The sequence below is a fragment of the Saimiri boliviensis genome, chromosome 11, assembly GCF_048565385.1.
Source record: "Saimiri boliviensis isolate mSaiBol1 chromosome 11, mSaiBol1.pri, whole genome shotgun sequence".
NCBI lineage: Eukaryota > Metazoa > Chordata > Mammalia > Primates > Cebidae > Saimiri > Saimiri boliviensis.
In genome coordinates this window covers 31269806-31291264 of record NC_133459.1, presented here as the reverse complement: position 1 = coordinate 31291264, position 21459 = coordinate 31269806, and the positions used below count along the sequence as shown (strand labels likewise).

The 21459-nt window shown below is 43.6% G+C and overlaps 1 protein-coding gene across 6 annotated transcripts in view; it reads right to left on the bottom strand.

Moving 5' to 3' along the window:
- Positions 1–361: 361 nt before the first annotated feature.
- Positions 362–21459, bottom strand: part of ZBTB8A (zinc finger and BTB domain containing 8A) — a 57061-nt gene continuing 35963 nt past the window's right edge. For 4 of the 6 annotated variants that reach the window (XM_074380456.1, XM_074380457.1, XM_074380458.1 and 1 more), the window contains 4 exons: positions 13669–13774; positions 11281–12104; positions 6890–7059; positions 362–1259 (listed from right to left, as the gene is read on the bottom strand). In XM_074380456.1, the coding sequence (XP_074236557.1) occupies positions 927–1259; positions 6890–7059; positions 11281–12103 (1326 nt within the window). In that variant the 5' untranslated portion in view covers position 12104; positions 13669–13774 and the 3' untranslated portion in view covers positions 362–926. The remainder of the gene's footprint in view (positions 1260–6889; positions 7060–11280; positions 12105–13668; positions 13775–21459) is intronic. The other 2 variants (XM_074380460.1, XM_039474281.2) reach the window with 2 other exon arrangements.

The window sequence follows — 21459 nt, the reverse complement described above, 5'->3', positions numbered from 1 at the left end:
ACACCCGGCTAATTTTGTATTTTTTAGTATAGACAACGTTTAAACATGTTGGCCAGGCTGGTTTCAAACTCCTGACCTCAGGTGATCTGCTTGCCTTGGCCTCCCAAAGTGCTGGGATTATAGGTGTAAGCCACTGTGCTAGGCCTGTTTGTTTTTAGAGAGATAGATAACCATACTGACTGATCGTCTTCACAAACTACGTTGACTTTTATGCAACATTAGCTTCCTGCTTTAAGAAAATATCTGTATATAACCTTTGGTCAGCCTCTACTTTAGGTTTCTTCTTTTTTCTTCTTCTTCTTTTTTTTTTTAAACAACACTGAGAGTAATTTTTAACCTAATGACAAAAATTGCAAATATGAACAATTTCAAATACTTTAGTCTTCTTCCATAATCCTTAATATCAGAGTAATGACAAGTTGTTTCAGATCTCAAATTAATAGAAAGACTAATTTCTTTAGTCAGGTGGGTTGTCAGATACTTAAATGTATTCTTAACTGTTTCCCTGTGAAATTCAACATTGGTAGTATATGTGGTTTTGAAACATCTTGAAATTGTTTTACATAAAGTTTGATTGTGGTGAATTTATTTAAAGTATTTCTTTGAAAAAATGTGCTAAGTAGATCTTCCAATATTAAAAGAAAAAGGGTATCTCTGTAATAAAGTAAGAGGACTGTAATGAAAGTAAGAGGATAATTGTTCATCCATCATGCCAACTCAAGCTGGTTCTTTCCAGTGCAGCAACACACTTTAGGGCAACAAAGTTCAGAATGGATACAATGGCCTGTTCAGAAAGCATGCAAGTTATATCAGGTCATTTCTTCAAAGTCAGTATGATAAATTTGTTAACTAGATTCTGACCATAGAAAGAGAGAGGAAGTCAATGTAAATTGCAGACATGCCAGCTCTGTTGGTTCACATTACAGCTACCTAATGTTGGGCTTAATTTCTTTTTCGTCTTCTTCTTCACTATCATCAACCTGTTGGATGACCAGATCAGCAGACCCATCTTCTACAATCTCCACATAGGATCTATTCTCATCTTCACTCAAGTGCCATCTGGAATCCTTATCTCCATCTGATGGGGACATAAGATGTTGTTCAGCTTCCAAGTCAATGGGGAGGCTGTCAATGCCAAATTCTGCAAGACACTCATTACACAGTCTGTAGCGCCTGGTTCCCTCCTGTACCACTTGCCCTGTTAGATCTGTCACATGACGTTTACATTTTCTGCAGATGAGTTTACATGCCTGGTGAATCTGTGTAGAGATTTAAATAGTGATAAACGTGATTTTTCAAAAGCAGGACAGTTTGATATTTTAGGTACCAGTTCATAAACTTAAGATGTTCAAAGCCATGCATTAAACTCAAATAACATCTGATTATTAGAAAAAGATTAAGGGGTTTTAAAAAAAAATTTTTTTTTTCCTTTTTCCTTTTTTTTTTTTTTTTTAAGATGGAGTTTCACTTTTGTTACCCAGGCTGGAGTGCAATGGCGCGATCTTCGCTCACTGCAACCTCCGCCTCCTGGGTTCAGGCAATTCTCCTGTCTCAGCCTCCTGAGTAGCTGGGATTACAGGCATGTGCCACCATGTCCAGCTACTTTTTTTGTATTTATAGTAGAGACAGGGTTTCACCATGTTGACCAGGATGGTCTCGATCTCTTGACCTCGTGATCTGCCCTCCTTGGCCTCCTAAAGTGCTGGGATTACAGGCTTGAGCCACCGCGCCCAGCCTTTTTTTTTTTTTTTTTTTTTTTTAAGAGACGGAGTTCCCTGTTGCCCAGGCTGGTCTTGAACTTCCGAGCTCAGGCAACCCGCTTGCCTCAGCCTCCCAAAGAGCTAGGATTATAGGCATGAGCCACCGCACCCGGCAGATCAAGGGTTTTAGTGATAAACTGATGTCACAAAAATATTAAACATATGCTTTCTCTAAATAGTGGCTATCATGTTTTTTATTATTAATATTACATAATAGTTTCACATATCACTTACTCCAATAGCATTTGGGTATCTCAGGGAACAACGGGATATTTCAAAAGATAATAATTGCAAACACTTACTATGTGCCATGTACTTTTTTTCCCCTTAATTTACTTTATTACTTACTTATTTATTTATTTTTTGGGAGACAGAGTCTTGCTCTGTCACCCAGGCTGGAGTGCAATGGTGTGATCTTGGCTGACTGCCATCTCTGCCTCCCAGGTTCAAGCGATTCTCCTGCCTCAGCCTCCTGAGCAGCTGGGATTATAAGCACGTGCCATCATGCCTGGCTAATTTTTGTGTTTTTAGTAGAGATGGGATTTCACCATGTTGGTCAGGCTGGTCTCAAACTCCTGACCTCATGATCCACCTGCCTCAGCCTCCCAAAGTGCTGGGATTACAGGTGTGAGCCATCGTGCCCCACGTACTTTTTATTTTTAAGATAGAGTCTTTCTCTGAAATTGCATAAGAACTGAGAAAAAAAAAAAGATAGAGTCTCACTCTGTTACCCAGGCTGGGGTGTAGTTGTAACCATGGCTCACTGCAGCCTCAACCTCCCAGGCTCAAGCAATCCTCCTATCCCAACCTACCCAGGAGCTGGGACTACAGGCACATGACACCATGCCTGGCTAATTAAAAAAAATATATAGAGAGAAAAGGTCTCACTATGTTGTCCAGGCTGAACATATCATAATTGAGAGGTGGGAATCTCTCTTGTTTTGTGTATTAATTTTTTGTTATTTTACTAGAGAAAGAAAAATATGGTACAAATTTAAATCTGTCAATATTTTGTATAGAAGGAGTACTTGCCATTTTTATTAAGAAAAGATCTGGTGGGCTGGGCGCTGTGGCTCATGCCTGTAATCCTAGCACTTTGGGAGGCCGAGGTGGGTGGATCACCTGAGGTCAGGACTTCAAGACCAGCCTGGCCATCATGGTGAAACCCCATCTTTAAAAAAAAAAAAGAAGCCGGGCGCGGTGGCTCAAGCCTGTAATCCCAGCACTTTGGGAGGCCGAGGCGGGTGGATCACAAGGTCGAGAGATCGAGACCATCCTGGTCAACATGGTGAAACCCCGTCTCTACTAAAAATACAAAAAATTAGCTGGGCATGGTGGCGCGTGCCTGTAATCCCAGCTACTCAGGAGGCTGAGGCAGGAGAATTGCCTGAACCCAGGAGGCGGAGGTTGCGGTGAGGCGAGATCGTGCCATTGCACTCCAGCCTGGGTAACAAGAGCGAAACTCCGTCTCGAGGAAAAAAAAAAAAAAAAAAAAAAAAAGAAAAAATAAGAAAAGATCTGGTGGAAAGAGGACCACACAGGGATTGGAAGGCTTGGGGTTCTAGTCATCTACTATCTTTGTCACTTACTAACCATGTACCTTGGAGCAAGTAATTTAAAACATTATATAAACCTGCTTTAGGCTGGCCATGTTGGCACATGCCTGTGATTCCAGCTCTTCGGGAGGCTGAGGTGGGTGGATCACAAGGTCAAGAGATGGAGACCATCCTGGCCAAAATGGTGAAACCCTGTCTTTACTAAAAATACAAAAATTAGCTGGGCATGGTGGCATGTGCCTGTAGTCCCAGCTACTTGGGAGGCTGAGGCAGGAGAATCACTTGAACCTGGGAGGTGGAGGTTGCAGTGAGCCAAGATTGCACCACTGCACTCCAGCCTGATGACTGAGCAAGACTCCACTTCCAAAAAAAAAGCAAACCCGGGCCAGGCGCGGTGGCTCAAGCCTGTAATCCCAGCACTTTGGGAGGCCGAGGCGGGTGGATCACGAGGTCAAGAGATCTAGACCATCCTGGTCAACATGGTGAAACCCCATCTCTACTAAAAATACAAAACATTAGCTGGGCATGGTGGCACGTGCCTGTAATCCCAGCTACTCGGGAGGCTGAGGCAGGAGAATTGTCTGAACCCAGGAGGCGGAGGTTGCGGTGAGCCGAGATCGCGCCATTACACTCCAGCCTGGGTAACAAGAGTGAAACTTCGTCTCAAAAAAAAAAAAAAAAAACCCGCTTTAGGGTGACAGTTAAAATATTTAACTTTAACTGTTAAGATATGGGCACCCAGACAGATGAGAAGCCTGACCAATTCTACTGGACACTGAACATAAACAATTACTTTGGTCCTGCTTCTACATATCAGTCTATTATTATCTTTGCTTGCTTGCTATGGCTAATGGGAATACCACTCACAGGGTTAATGTGAGGACCAAATGAATTAACATGTATAAAATGCTTTGATAAACAGTTGCAGTTGATGCATAATTATGTATTATAATAATAAACAACTTTGTTCAATAGCTGTCAGAACAGTAGATTATGGGTTCTAATCTAAAAATTATTTATTTATATTTATTATTTTTGTGTTTTCGAGACGGGGGTTTCACCATGTTGGCCAGTCTGGTCTTGAACTCCTGACCTTGTGATCCACCTGCCTCAGCTTCCCAAAGTGCTGAGATTACAGGTGTGAGCCACCAAGCCCGGCCTATTTATTTACTTATTTATATTTTTGAGAAAGTGTCTTGATCTGTCACCAGGCACCAGGCTGGAGTGCAATGGCGCGATCTTGGCTCACTGCCACCTCTGCCTCCTGGGTTCAAGCAATTCTCCTGCCTCAGCCTCCTGAGTAGCTGGGACAACAGGTGCACACCACCACACCCAGCTAATTTTTGTATTTTAGTAGAGACAGGGTTTCACTATGTTGGCCAGGATGGTTTCGATCTCTTGACCTCGTGATCTACCCGCCTCAGCCTCCCAAAGTGCTAGGATTACAGGCGTGAGCCACCACACCCGGCCCTAATCTAAAAATTATAAAAATTAATTGTGTAATGTTGAACCAATGTTTGGAATATTCATTTAGATAAAGTCAGGACAGTACAGAAGTAGGCCGCCAAACATAGTAAAAAAAAATCCAAGAGGCTTGGCTCAGTGGCTCACGCCTGTAATCCCACCACTTTGGGATGCCAAGGTAGATCACTTGAGGTCAGGAGTTTGAGACCAGCCTGGCCAACATGGTGAAACCCCATCTCTACTAAGAATACAAAAACTAGGCCAGGCACCTGTAATCCCAGCTATCTGGGAGCCTGAGGCAAGAGAACTGCTTGGACCCAGGAAGTTGAGGTTGCAGTGAGCTGAGATTGTACCACTGCACTCCAGTCTGGGCAACAGAGCAAGACTGTCTCAAAAAAAAAAAAAAAGAAAGAAAGAAAGCAGGTACAGTGGGGACACCCTTTGGTTGGGCAGCACAGCAGCAACTAGACTGAGATCCTACCAGACAAGGGTTCAATAATCACTGGGAGATGCTACGTATCTGCAGTGGTGACTCTGACCTAGACTCTTAAAACATTTATACAATTTATATTATTTTTGGCTCTGAACAGACCAGTACATAAAAACATATTAGACTAAGTGAATTTAAATGGAAATATAAAACTATTTACTATCAAAAGAATATACCCCACTTCAAGGTGTCAAAGGAGAGTAAAAATCAATATATATATAATTATGCTTTATGTACAAAGTAAAAACATTTTGTTGGAAGAATTTTAAATATGATAGACTTGTGTGAAAAGATTTCTCTCAGCAAATGAGATGATCTTAAAGCCAATAAATGTAATTTTTTTTTTTTGACAGGGTCTCCCATGGTAACCCAGGCTGGAGTGCAGTGGCCCAATCTCAGCTCACTGTAATCTCCACTTCCTGGGTTTGGGCGATTCTCATGCCTCAGCCTCCTGAGTAGCTGGGATTACTGGCATGCGCTACCATGACCCACTAATTTTTGTATTTTTGGTGGATGGGGTTTCACAATGTTAGCCAGGCTGGTCTTGAACTGAACTCCTGGCCTCAAGCAATCTGCCCACCTTGGCCTCCCAAAGCGCTGGGATTACAGGTGTGAGCCACTGCACCCAGTCAAATGTACATATTTCTTTTTCTTTTTTTTTTTTTTTTTGAGACAGAGTTTCACTCTTGTTGCCCAGGCTGGAGTGCAATGGCGCGATCTCGGCTCACCGCAACCTCCGCCTCCTGGATTCAGGCAATTCTCCTGCCTCAGCCTCCTGAGTAGCTGGGATTACAGGCACGCACCACCATGCCCAGCTAATTTTTTGTATTTTTAGTAGAGACGGGGTTTCACCATGTTGACCAGGATGGTCTCGATCTCTTGACCTCGTGATCCACCCGCCTCGGCCTCCCAAAGTGCTGGGATTACAGGCTTGAGCCACCGCGCCCGGCCCATATTTCTTAAGAAGTAAAATGATAGGCCAGGTGCAGTGGCTCTGCCTGTAACCCCAGCACTTTGGGAGGTAGAAGCAGGTGGATCACTTGCCTCCAGGAGTTCAAGACCAGTTTGGGTAACATGGTGAAACCCCATCTCTACAAAAAAATACAAAAATTAGCCCAGCATGTTGGTGCAGGCCTGTAGTCCCAGTGCAGGAGACTGAGACAGGACGATCATTTGAACCTGGGAAGTCGTGGCTGCAGTGAGCTGAGATGGCACCACTGCTCTCCAGCCTGGGCGATACGGAGAGACCCTGTCTCAGAAAACAAAACAAGGCCGGGCACGATGGCTCATGACTGTAATCCCAGCACTTTTGGGAGGCTGAGGCAGGTGAATCACCTGAGGTCAGGAGTTTGAGACCAGCATGTTCAATATGGTGAAACCCCATCTCTACTAAAAATACAAAATTAGCCAGGCATGGTGGCACACGTCCGTAATCCCAGCTACTTGGGAGGCTGAGGCAGAATTGCTTGAACCTGGGAGGCAGAGGTTGCAGTGAGCCAAGATCGCACCATTGCACTCCAGCCTGGGCAACAAGAGTGAAACTCTGTCTCAAAAAAACAAAAACAAATAAACAAGCAACAAAAACAAGTTAGTAAAACAATGAAAAAAGTCATACATACTGTTCGAAAATGGCTACTTAGATGGTCTAGCCTGCTAAATCTTTTTCCGCAAGCTTGACATGGATAGGGCCTTTCTCCCGTATGACAACGAAGGTGGCGTTTTAGGTCTGCCTTCCGCTTTACCACGTGTGTGCAGTATGGGCACTTGAATCGCATCCGGGGCAGATCACCTGTCAAGAGAGACAGCTTGATTAAATCACTAGAAAGTTCATAATAACAATTCTAATAACAGAAAGAATAAAATCCAACCCCAATGGAAATGAGGAAAGAAAAAAATAAACTTAAAAAAGTAAAATAAAATAGAAAGAATTCACAAGGAGTTAGTGAGCCCAATCTTGGGAAGGTAGGAAAAACAGAGATGAAAGAAATTTTATTAAGACTAGATTGTCAATGTAATCCTAAGTATAGAACTTTAACTTCAGTATTTGACATATTTAGAAAGTTGGGTAAATTCAAACTGCCATGATTTTTTTTTTTTTTTTTTTTTTTTTTGGAGACAGAGTCTCACTCCATCACCAGGTGCCAGGCTGGAGTGCAGTAGTGCAACCTTGGCTCACTGCAACTTCTGCCTCCCGGGTTCAAGCAATTCTCCTGCCTCAGCCTCCCAAGTAGCTGGGACTGCAGGCACACACTACCACGCCCAGCTAATTTTTTTGTATTTTTAGTAGAGATGGGGTTTCACCATGTTGGCCAGGATGGTCTTGATTTCCTGACCTTGTGATTCGCCCACCTTGGCCTCCGAAGCTTATTTTTTTATTTAATGCAGTAGGGTCTTTAGATTTTAAATGTAAAATAGTACTATATTTTAAAACTGTACACAATTTTAAAGTAAAAGTATTTACTATTTAAGCTTTTTTCTTGGTGCAAAATCATTTGAGGTCAGGAGCTATAGACCAGCCTAGCCAACATGGTAAAACCATCTCTACCAAAAATTAAAAAATTAGTCAGGTATGATGGTACACACCTGTAGTCCCAGTTACTTGGGAGGCTGAGGTGAGAGAATTGCTTAACCCAGGAGGTGGAAATTGCAGTGAGCCGAGATCGTGCCACTGTACTCCAGTCTGGGCAACAGTGTGAGACCCTGTCTCAAAAAAAAAAAAAATAAATAAATAAATAAAATGTATATATATAGAGAGCGTTTTTTAGGTATGATAATAGTATTGTAGTTTTTTTCTATATTTTAAGAACACATTCTAAACTATTTACAGGTGAAAACATACGATGTCTGAGATTGGCTTAAAAATATTAAAGGGAGTGGGTGAGGGATAAGAATACAGACATAAGACAGGCCATGAGTTGAAGGTTGTGGGACTAGGTAATGGTGCGTGGAGATTAATTATACCATTCTCTTTACTTTTGCATATGTTTGAAATTTTTCTAAAATAAAAATTATGCGGGGCACAGTGGCTCATGTCTGTAATCCCAGCACTTTGGGAGGCTCAGGTGGGAAGATCATTTCAGGCCAGGAGTTCAAGACCAGCCTGGGAAACATAGTGAGACCCTGATCTCTCTAAAAAAAAAAAGCAAAATAGAGGCCAGGTGAGGTGGCTCATGCCTGTAATCCCAGCACTTTGGGACGCCAAGGTGGGTAGATCATGAGGACAGGAGTTCAAGACCAGCCTGGCCAACATAGTGAAACCCCGTCTCTATGAAAAATACAAAAATTAGCCAGGCATGGTGGTGCGCACCTGTAGTCCCAGTTACTCGGAAGGCTGAGGTACAGAACTGCTTGAACCAGGAAAGAGGAGGTTGTAGTGAGCCGAGATCATATGACTGCGCTCCAGCTCGGGTGACAGAGCAAGACTCCATCTCAAACATAAATAAATAAACAATAAAAAATAAAAATAAAAAAAGCAAAATAAAATAAAATAAATATATACTCTACGTCTTACAACCTTCAGGAGTTTCATTTTAATATAATTTTCCTTTAAATTTACATATAAATTTTTTTTGAGATAGAGTTTAGCTCTTGTTGCCCAGGCTGGAGTGCAATGGTGCAATCTCAGCTCACTGAAATCTCTGCCTCCCAGGTCCAAGTCATTCTCCTGCCTCGGCCTCCCGAGTAGCTAGGATTATAGGCAGGTACCACCATGCCTGGCTAATTTTGTATTTTTAGTAGAGATGGGGTTTCTCCACATTGGTCAGGGTGTCTCGAACTCCCAACCTCAGGTGATCTGCCGGCCTCAGCCTCCCATAAGTGCTGAGATTACTGGTATGAGCCACCATGGGCCCTGCCCTGCAAGTAAACTATTAAGCAAATTTGTTAACTGATTAATTGGTGGGGGGAATTGGATGATATGCATTTCTTATCCCTAGTCCCTACTTCTGAGTGAGGGGAGGATTATTTTGAAACTGTCAATTTAAATGGACTTTCTGCATTTTACTGTTATCATTAAAATGAAATATCTCATGTTGCACACTGGTCCATGGTAGATTTACAGTATCAGTGTTATGGGTTGTATGTGAGGTGTTTGTTCTTTTTTGGGTGGGGGATGGGGCCTCATTATGTTGCCTATGCTGGTCTTTAACTTCTGGGCTCAAGTGATGCTCTGCCTTAGCCTCCATAGTAGCTAGGACTATAGGCATGCCTTAAAAAAAAAATTATGAGCCAGGCACAGTGGCTCATGCCTGTAATCCCAGCACTTTGGGAGGCTGAGGTAGGTGGATCTCGAGATCAGGAGTTCGAGACCAGCCTGTCCAACACAGTGAAACCCTATCTCTAAGAAAAATATAAAAATTAGCTGGGTGTGGTGGCACTCGCCTGCAGTCACAGCTACTTGGGAGGCTGAGGCAGGAGAATCGCCTGAACCCAGGTGGCGGTGGTTGCAGTGAGCTGAGATTGCGCCTGGGTGACAGAGTGAGAATCCATCTCAAAAAAAAAAAAAAAAAAAAAGTATTTGTATCTTAATAAGTGAAACACTGAAACACTCCTCTGAGTAAATACACAGGAGAAAAAAAAAAAACTAAAGTGAAAATATGTGTCTTAGGGATTGAACTATTTAGAAAAGAGCTTTAAACATTTAAGAGTAATCTGGCCAGGTGCGGTGGCTCAAGCCTGTAATCCCAGCACTTTGGGAGGCCAAGGCAGGTGGATCACAAGGTCCAGAGATCGAGACCATCCTGGTCAACATGGTGAAACCCCGTCTCTACTAAAAATACAAAACATTAGCTGGGCATGGTGGCGCGTGCCTGTAATCCCAGCTACTCAGGAGGCTGAGGCAGGAGAATTGCCTGAACCCAGGAGGCGGAGGTTGCGGTGAGCCAAGATCGTGCTATTGCACTCCAGCCTGGGTAACAAGAGCGAAACTCTGTCTCAAAAAAAAAAAAGAGTAATCTAACCACCCACAGACACAAGTTTGGAAAATCATGGGTTTTGACCCTTAGTACTCTTATTAGTTTGATTGTCATTATATTTATCCAAAATTACTTTCAATTTAAAAATGTAAATCCATGTTTTATGAAATAAATTTCTTTTTTTTTTTGAGATAGAGTCTCACTCCATCACCCAGGATGGAGTGCAGTGGCATGATCTCAGCTCACTGCAACCTCTGCCTCCCAGGCTCAAGTGATTCTCCTGCCTCAGCCTGCTGAGTAGCTTGCACTACAGGTGTGCACCACTATGGCTGGCTAAATTTATTGTGTGTGTGTGTGACGGAGTCCTGTGCTGTCGCCAGGCTGGAGTGGAGTGGCTCCCTGCAACCTCTGCCTCCTGGGTTCAAGTGATTCTTCTGCCTCAGCCTCCTGAGTAGCTGGGATTACAGACATACACCACTATGCCTGGGTAACTTTTTTTTTGTACTTTTAGTAGAGATAGCGTTTTGCCATGTTGGCTAGGCTGGTCTCAAACTCCTGACCCTAGGTCATCCGCCTGTGTCAGCCTCCCAAAATGCTGGGATTACAGGTGTGAGCCACCACACCTGGCCTTACTAAATAAATTTCATTACAGAAATAGGACTTTTTTTTTTTTTTTTTTTTTTGAGACGGAGTTTCACCCTTGTTACCCAGGCTGGAGTGCAATGGCGCGATCTCGGCTCACCACAACCTCCGCCTCCTGGGCTCAGGCAATTCGCCTGCCTCAGCCTCCTGAGTAGCTGGGATTACAGGCACGTGCCACCATGCCCAGCTAATTTTTTGCACTTTTAGTAGAGACGGGGTTTCACCATGTTGACCAGGATGGTCTCGATCTCTCGACCTCGTGATCCACCCGCCTCGGCCTCCCAAAGTGCTGGGATTACAGGCTTGAGCCACCGCGCCCGGCCAGAAATAGGACTTTTAAAAACTTGCTTCAACTGCCTAGAGCAGCACCTGAAACTAAGGGTATTTTGACAGAAGATTGATTTACATAGCAGTCTGGAATCTGGTTGAGGGGACTTAATGCTCTTTATGGGTACCTGGAAAACTTTTGGATGTGACATCAGATCCTTGACTGTACTGATAGCCAACAGCAGTAGAGTCCATTTCAGCATCAATTGGTGCTTGTTCTTCAGACTGGGAAACATGGCTGGAAGAATCGGATGTTCGTGCTTCTCGTTTGCTTGACTTATAATGAGTAACTTCAGAAGGCTGTGACAATCTCAAATGTTTGGTCTTTTTAATGGACTCTTTCCTTGGTTCATGCTTGGCCAAGGGTTGTTGAGTATTCCTCTGGGAGGTTGGATGATAATTATACTTACTCCAGGATTTTCCACTTATTATACCTGTTCCTTGCTCTGGGTTTAGGTGAGAATGTGGAGAACTGCTTCCTTCTTGCCAGCCACCACTATAAAAAGAGGAGCGTTCTACACCATTAGAATTGGCATCTTTATCTGAGAGACTGAAATAGCGATCTTTTTCTTTCTCACTAATGTCTAAGGAAGATTTAATAAAAGTCTTACATACACTTATGACATCAGTCATCTGTAGGAAGCTAGCAGCTGACATCACTTCTATGACATTCTGACCAGTAAGAGACAGTTTGCCAGAATATACAAAGTCCAGGATAACTGTAAAGGTGTCAGGGGAGAAAGCCTGAAATGTAGCTGTAGTTGGCTGACTTGTCTCCTTTGAATTCTGAGAAAGAAGCATTTTAAAGTAGCCACTACTAGCAAATAATACATTTCGATGTGCTTTGAAGACCTTCCCTTCAACTAGAATACTGCAGTCACAAAATACATCTTGCCTGCGCTGTTCGTTCAGTTGCTGCAGAAGGTGAGACTGATGAGAGGAGATCTCCATTCTGAAGAAGAAAAGACACATGTGGTTACCAAAACCTACATTACAATTAATTTATTTTGTTTAGAGACAGGATCTTGCTCGTTGCCCAGGATGCCGTGCAGTGGTGTGATCAAAGCTCACTGTGGCCAGGTGCAGTGGCTCACTCCTGTAATCCCAGCACTTTGGGAGGCCGAGGTCACTTGGGGTCAGGAGTTTGAGGCCAGCCTGGCCAACATGGCAAAACCCCACCTCTACCAAAAATACAAAAATTAGCTGGGCATGGTGGCAGTTGCCTGTAATCCCAGCTACTGGGGAGGCTGAGGCAGGAGAACTGCTTGAACCTGGGAGGTGGAGGTTGCCGTGAGCGGAGATCGCACCACTGCACTCCAGCCTGGCCACAGAGCAAGACTCTGTCTCAAAAAACAAACACCTCAAAAACAAACAAACAAACAAAGATCACTGCAACCTTGAACTCCTGGTTTGAAGTGATGCTCCTACCTCAGCCTCCCAAGTATCTGGGACTACAGGTGTGCACCATCCCACCTGGCTGTTTTTTTGTTTTTTTTTTTTTAAATAGAGATAAGGTCTCTGTTTAAAAAACCGAATTACCACTGCTGGTCTCTAACTCCTGGGACTAAGCAATCCTTCTGCCCCATCCTCCCAAAGTGAACAATCCTTTTCTAAGGTGAGTCAAGTAAAATAATAATCAGAAGTCTCTTTTATTATATTAAGAACACTTTCTTGGAGAATACAATCACCAAGATACAGAAGATAATAGGTTTCAACATATTTAATATTAGACTGTTAGTAGATTTTTAGAAAATTACTTGTTTTATTAGCAAAATTTATTGAGCATCTTCTTTCATTTTATAAATATAGAGATGGTCTCACTATGTTGCCCAGGCTGGTCTTGAACTCCTAGGCTCAAGCCATCCTCTGGCCTCAGCCTCCCAAAGTGTTAGGATTACAGGCATGAGCCACTGTACCCAGCCAAGCATCTTCAATAAATCAGGCCTTCTGCTATATGCTGAACCAACACATTTAATTTTTGCCTTCATGTTGTTTTCAATCTAAAAGGTTTATCAGACATTAAACTATGACTCCAGCCCAGGGTGGTAGCTCATGCCTGTAATCCCAGCACTTTGGGAGGCAGAGGTAGGAGGACAGCTTGAGCCCTGGAGTGTGAGACCAGCTTGTTCAACATAGCAAGACCCCATCTCTATAAAACAAAATTTATTTTTTAATTAGCTGGTGTGATGGAGAGTACCTGTAGTCCTAGCTACGTGGGAGGCTAAGGCAGGAGGATGACTTGAGCCCAGGGGGTGGAGGTTGCAGTGAGCCATGATCATGCCACTCACTGCACTCCAGCCTGGGCCACACAGACAGTCTGTCTCTAAAAAAGTTAAAGTAGGCCGGGAGTGGTGGCTCATGCCTGTAATCACAGCACTTTGGAATGCTGAGGCAGGCGAATCACTTGAGCTCAGGAATTTGAGACCAGCCTGGCCAACACGGCGAAACCTCGTTTCTACTAAAAATACAAAAAAAATTAGCCGGGTATCGTGGCACATACCCGTAATCCCAGTTACCTGTGAGGCTGAGGCAGGAGAATCACTTGATCCCAGGAAGTGGAGACTGCAGTGAGGCGAGACTGCACCACTGCACTCCAGCCTGGGCAACAGAATGAGATTCCGTCTAAAAAAACAAAAAGTTAAATTCAACAAAGACCTGTATGAAGTTACAATGACAAGTTAAGTGCTAAGAAAGAAAGAAGGTGCTATGTGTAGGCTATGAGTAGTATCCTACTTTACACTGAGATGGAGAAGCTTAAGGATACCTCTCTGAGAAGTAACATTTAAACTGAGACCACAAAGTTGAGCAGGAATTACCCAGGTAGAGTGAGGAGAAAAATTTCTGGTTCCAGCAAAATAGTGGTGAAAACTTTCCTGCCACAAATCCTTAGAGAAGTTGGATAAAATATAGCCAAAGTTTTTTAAACGTGTGGCTGGGCTTGCAAGAAAGATGTAGAAATCCCTAGATGCCAGCTAAGTAGAGGGAGCACAGCCCAAGCTGTGAGGACCAGGAATGGCTTAGGGACTAGGTCCTTACCAGTACCAAACTCTGATCTATTGGAGCTGAGAGCTGGGAAGTTAGAACCCTCTGAGGACCACTACCTTAGTGAAAAAGGACTAAAAATTCCTACCATAAGTCCAAGGAGAAGGTAAAGAAAGTTTGTCTTTGCAGGGCCTTTGAGTAGGGAAAAAAAGGCCCTAGGTGAGATATCGAAGCCCAGTGGTTTGCCTTGTGAGATTCCAAAGACCAGATTTAATTTACCTGATTGGTGTGGGAAATTTCAACCTGAAAAATTAACCTGGGCCAAGCGCAGTGGCTCACGACCGTAATCCCGACACTTTGGGAGGCTGAGGCGGGAAGATCGCTTTAGCCCAGGAGTTCGAGACCAGCCTGGGCAACATGGTGAGATCCCCGTCTCTATAAAATAAATTAAAATAAAGTTAAAAAAAAAAAAAAAAGGCCAGGCGCGGTGGCTCAAGCCTGTAATCCCAGCACTTTGGTAGGCTGAGGCGGGTGCATCACGAGGTCAAGAGATCGAGACCATCCTGGTCACCTTGGTGAAACTCCGTCTTTACTAAAAATACAAAAAATTAGCTGGGCATGATGGCTCGTGCCTGTAATCCCAGCTACTCAGGAGGCTGAGGCAGGAGAATTGCCTGAACCCAGGAGGCAGAGCTGAGATCGCGCCATTGCACTCCAGCCTGGGTAACAAGAGTGAAACTCCATCTCAAAAAAGAAAAGAAAAATTAACCTGAAAATTGGTCCTGGGCTGGTGGTGCCTTCAGGACACTTTGTAGAAGCAAATGCAACATTGCTCAGGAGGGGTGGGTCTCTGAATCCAAGCCAGGCAGAAATAAGCTGTGCTTAAGCTGAACTCAAAATCATTCCCCTCTGTACACAAAGTGAGTAATTACCAATATTGTACAAACATGATATCAAGTATCTCCTATCTTAAAAACAAACAGAGGCTGGGTGTGGTGGCTCACGCCTATAATGGTAGCACTTTGGGAGGCTGAGGTGAGTAACTGGAAAACAGACAAACAAATACACAAACAAACAAATGTGCCAACAAAAACCTCCCCTTAATTTCACATCTACTTTTGGCTACTATTCCATTTTTCTTTTCTTTTCTTTTCCTTTTTTTTTTTTTTTTTGAGACGGAGTTTTGCTCTTGTTACCCAGGCTGGAGTGCAATGGCGCGATCTCGGCTCACCGCAACCTCCGCCTCCTGGGTTCAGGCAATTCTCCTGCCTCAGCCTCCTGAGTAGCTGGGATTACAGGCACGTGCCACCATGCCCAGCTAATTTTTTGTATTTTTAGTAAAGACGGGGTTTCACCATGTTGACCAGGATGGTCTCGATCTCTTGACCTCGTGATCCACCTGCCTCAGCCTCCCAAAGTGCTGGGATTACAGGCTTGAGCCACCGCGCCCAGCCCATTTTTATTTTCTTTGTGTAAACTCCCTTTACACAAAATTCATTGAAATAGTTTTGCTTTGTTTTGTTTGTATTTGCTGTCTCCACGTCTCCTCCTGTCTCTTCTGAACCCATTCCAATCAGGTTTTCATCACCATAAATCAAATCAAAACCATTCTTTTTTTCTTTTTTTTGAGATAGAGTGTCATTCTCTTGCAGTGTGGTGGCTTGATCTCGGATCACTGCAATCTCTGCCTCCTGGGTTCAAGCAATTATTCTGTCTCAGCCTCCTGAGTAACTAGGATTACAGGCGCATGCCACCACACTGGGTGAATTTTTGTATTTTTGGTAGAGATGGGGTTTCACCATGTTGGCTAGGCTGGTCTTGAACTCCTGACCTCAGGTGATCTGCCCGAATCGGCCTCCCAAAATCCTGGGATTACAGGCATGAGCCATGGGGCCTGACCAAAACCATTCTTCTTATGGTTATTAGTAATTTGCGTGTTATCAAATCCAATGATCATGTCTTCACTTTGCCCACACAGTTGATCATTGTCTTCATCCTAAAACACTTTCTTCACTTGGCCACCAGGGCACCACTCCTTCATGGTTCCCCTACCTCACTGACTACTCCTTCTCAGTCTCCTTTGCTGGTTCTTCTCCATTTTCCTAATCTCCAAATTTTGGAAGGTACTGGGTCTCAGGCCTCAAATACCTTCTCTACCTATATCATTCCCTAGGGAGTATTTAGGATCCTATCCAGGCTCACAGTTTCAAGCACCAAGCAAGCAATCAGGTCTGCATCAGACACCATCGAGGTGTCCTGTAATTCAGTTCAATTCCAACACTATGTACCTGGAGAGAGCATCACATCCCACAGGTTGAAGGCACAGTCCCATAAGGCATCCCCCTACTTCTGAGCCAATTGCAGGCCCCAGCTTGTTTTATGTGTGCTTCTGACTGACCAGCTAAAATTGTGGTTCCTATGGCGCCCTCCTTAAGTTTGATTAATTTGCTAGAGTAGCTCACAGAACTTAAGGAAACACTTAAGTTTCCCGGTTTATTATAACAGATATTACAAAGGATACAGGTGAAGAAAAACATAGGGCAAGGCATGTGGGAAGGTGCTTGGAGCTTCCATGCCTGCCCCAAGTACACAATCCTCCAAGAACCTCCACATGTTCAGCTATCTGGAAGCACTCCAAATCCAGTCCATTTGGGTTTTATGGAAACTTCATTATGTAGGCATGTCTAATTGAATCATTGGCCATTAGTGATCAAATTAACTTTTAGCCTCTCTCTCCTCCCCAGAGGCTGGCAGGGTGGGCTGAAAGTCCTACCTCTCTACTCCTGCCTGATCTTTCTGGTGACCAGTCCCAAACCTTAAGCTACCTAGAGGCTGCCAGCCAGCCAGCCATCAGTCAATTCATTAGCATACAAAAAGACATCACTTTGGAGATGCTAAGGATTTTAGTTGTACGCCAGGAAAGGGGGATGAAGACCAAACATATTTCATAATATCATAGCATCTTTTTAAAAAACTTATTTATTTTAAATAGAGACAGTCTTACTATGTTGCCTAGCCTGGTCTCAAACTGCTGGGCTCAAGTGATCCTCCTGCCTTGGCCTTCCTAAATGCTGGGATTACAGGCATGAGCCACCATGCCCAGCCAATCACAGCATCTTAATATGTGCAAAACCATACTTTTTTTTCACCCCCATCCAAAATCTACCTGTCCTACAGTCTCATCCATCTTAGGAAGCAGTAACCTCCATTTTACCAGCCGTTTAGATCAAAGACATTGAGTTGTCTTCGACTCCACGTTGTTGGCTTTACCTTCCAAGTAGCAAAATCCTACCACTTCTCTCCACGAGCGCTGATCCAAGTCACCACCACTTATCATCTAGAGGCTGTTTTGTTTATTTATTTGAGACAGAGTCTTGCTGTGTTGCCCAGGCTGGAGTGCAGTGGCGTAATCGAGGCTCACTGCAAACTCCGCATCCAGAATTCAAGCTACTTTCCTACCTCAGCCTCCTGAGTAGCTGGGATTACAGGTGCCAGCCACCATGCCCAGCTGATTTTTGTATTTTAGTACAGATGGGTTTTGCCATGTTGGCCAGACTTGTCTCGAACTTCTGACCTTAACAGCCTGCCAGGGCCTCCCAAAGTGCTGGAATTACAGGCGTGAGCCACCGCACCCAGCCCTAGAGGCTATTTTAACAGCCTCCTTGCAACTTTGGTCTAGTCTGAATATAGGAGCCAGAGGGATCCTTCTAAAACGTTAAGTGAAATCACATTACTGCTCTGCATAAAACCTTCCAGTTGTTTATCATCCAACTCCAAAGTTCTCCCCATGACCTAATAGGCCCCATATGATCTGCATGCTTCCCCTCCCAGGACTTCTCTAACCTCATCTCCACTGCTCTGCCCTTCACTCACTCCATTCTAGCCACCAGGACCTCTGCTTGTTCCTGAACATTCAAGGCACGTTCCTGCCACAGAGCCTTTGTACTTGCCAGTCCCTCTATTTGGAACATTCCTCCATCAGATACACACAGAGCTCACATTTTCACTTCTTATAGGTTTCTGTTCCAATGTCATGTTATCAGACAGGCTTTCCTTTACCAACCTATATAAGCACTCCTTCCATTCGCTGTGCCTTTATTTACTTGTTTATTATCTGTCTTCTCCTACTAAAATTAAAATGTAATGGCTAAGACAGCAGAGACTTTGTCTATTTTGCTTACTTATATATTCCAGCTCTTTGAATTGGATAACAGATATTCAATTAATGTTGTTGAATGAATAATTCAAAAATGTTAAAGCTCATAAGGAAATCATTCTTTATAAAGAAGAATCAGGTCAGGTGCGGTGTCTGATGCTTGTAATCCCAGCACTTTGGGAGGCTGAGGTGGGCGGATCACCTGAAGTCAGCAGTTTGAAACCAGCCTGGCCAACATGGTGAAAACCCATCTCTACTAAAAATACAAAAATTAGTTGGGCATGGTGGTGGGCACCTGTAATCCCAGCTACCTAGGATGCTGAGGCAGGAGAATTGTTTGAACCTGGGAGGCAGAGGCTGTGGTGAGCCAAGATCGCACCACTGCAATCCAGCCTGGGTGACAGAGCGAGACTACATGTCAAAAAAACAAAACAAACAGCACTTTGGGAGGCTGAGGCCTGTGGATCACAAGGTCAAGAGATCGAGACCTTCCTGGTCAACATGGTGAAACCCCATCTCTACTAAAAATACAAAACATTAGTTGGGCATGGTGGCACATGCCTATAGTCCCAGCTACTCAGGAGGCTGAAGCAGGAGAATTGCCTGAACCCAGGAGGCGGAGGTTGCGGTGAGCCGAGATCGCGCCATTGCACTCCAGCCTGGGTAACAAGAGCGAAACTCCGCCTCAAAACAACAACAACAACAACAAAAACCACCAATAAAGAAGAATCAGCAGGCATCACAAACAGAATTAGAAATCCAAGAATTTCAGGAAACAACAAAAGTTTGATAGACTATGAAATAAGTATGTTTAAAATGGTCAAAAAAATAAAACAACGAATAAAAAGAAAAAATTTTAAAAATGGTCAGAGATAAAATATAAATAGAATTAACTTTTAATATGTTTACTGACCATTGCTTGCTCACTACGATATTGTTAACCAGCACTGCATAACAACCACAAAAAGAGTGTTATACACTTATAAGAACAATCATGCTCAGTGTAGTGACGTTTCAGTCAACAACCAACTGCATAAATATGGTGGTGGCCACACAAGATTATAATGGAGTTAAAAGATTCCTATTGCCCAGTGATGCAACACTGTAGCATAACATATTACTCAGGTATGTTTATGGTGATGCTGGCCAGAAGCAGTAGGTTATACCAGATAGCCTAGGTGTGTAGTAGGCTATACCATCCAGATTTGTGTAAGTATGCTCTATGATGTTGACACAAAACAAAATCGACTAACAACATCCTTCATTAAGTGATAAATGATTTTATTTAGCTAATTTGCCTGTGGATTGGCTGATTTAGTCCAGACTTGTCAGGGCAGCTCTGCTGATCTTTTTTTTTGGGACGGAGTCTCATTCTGTTGCCCGGGCTGGAGTAAGTGGTGCAATCTTGGCTCACTGCAACCTCCCAGGTTCAAGCGATTCTCCTGCCTCAGCCTCCTAAGTAGCTGGGATTACAGGCATGCGCCACCATGCCTGGCTAATTTTTTGTATTTTTAGCAGAGACAGTGTTTCACTATGTTGGTCAGGCTGGTTTCAAACTCCTGACCTCAGGTGATCCACCCACCTTGGCCTCCCAAAGTGCTGGGCTTATAGGCTTGAGCCACTGTGCCTGGCCAGGGTCTCACTTTGTTGCCTAGGCTGGAGTGCAGGGTGTGATCACAGCTCACTGCAGCCTCCAGGCTCAAGTGATCCTCCTGCCTCAGTCCCTGCCTGAGTATCTGGAACTACAGGTGCACATCACCACACTCAGTTAATTTTAATTTTTTTGTAGAGATGGGGTCTCCTTATGTTGCCTAGGCTGGTCTCAAATACTTGGGATCAAGCGATCCAGCCTCCTCAGCCTCCCAAGTGCTGGGATTACAGATGTAAGCCACTGCACCCAGCCACTTTTAAATTTATTTATTTTTTTTTTGAGATGCAGTTTGGCTCTTGTCAGCCAGGTTCAAGTGCAATGGCACGATCTCACTGCAACCTCCATCTCCGGGGTTCAAGTGATTCTCCTGCCTCAGCCTCCTGAGTAGGTGGGATTACAGGCCTGTGCTACCACGTCTGGCTAATTTTTGTATTTTTATTTTTTATTTATTTATTTTTCTTGAGACAGAGTCTCGCTTTGTCTCCCAGGTTGGAGTGCAGTGGTGCAATCTCAGCTCACTACAACCTAGGTCTCCCGGGTTCATGCAATTCTCCTACCTCTGCCTCCCAAGTAGCTGGGATTACAGGTGCCCAGCAACACGTCTGGCTAATTTTTATATTTTTAGTAGAGACAGGGTTTCACCATGTTGGCCAGCCTGGTCTCGAACTCCTGACCTCAGATGATCCACCCACCTTGGCCTCCCTATCAAAGTGCTGGGATTACAAGCATGAGCCATCACACTCAACCCCACTTTTAGTTTTAATATGGTCAAATATGTCAATCAGTTAATGGTATGAGTCTTCTGTATTTTAAAAAACCCTTTCCTAACTCAAGGACATAAATACATTTTTTTTTTTTTAGACAGTTTCCCTCTGTGGCCCAGGCTGTAGTGTATTTTTTTAGTAGAGATGGGGTTTCACTGTGTTGCCCAGGCTGGTCACAAACTCCTGAGCTCAGGCAGTCCGCACTCCTTGGCCTCCAAGAGTGTTGGGATTACAGGTGTGAGCCACCCTGGCCAGCCAAAGACATTTTTTAAAGTCCTGTTTTTCACTTTTAGAGCTTTCATCTACTTGAATTTATTTTGTATATGGTATTCTAATATTTTTCCCATATAAACGACTTTTCTGGTACCATTTATTGAACAGTTTATCCTTTCCCCAGTAATTTGTTGTTGTTTTAAATAGAGACAGGGTCTCGCCATGTTGCCCAGGGTGGTCTCAAACTCCTGAGCTTAAGTGATATTTTCACCTTGGCCTTCCAAAATGCTGGGATTACAGTAATAAGCCTCCACACCCAGCCTTCTCCACTAATTTGTAATGCTACTACTGTTATGCATCTAGTGTCCATAATTCATTGATCTATTTATGATTTTTTTATTCATTTCAGTTGATCCATTTGCCTGTCTGTGCACCAGTATTTCACAGTATTAATTATCAAAACTTTACAATGAGTTGCCCCACCTCAAGTAATATTTTTTCAAAAATGCTGTTGACCCTTCTCGCTCATAAACATTAGCAT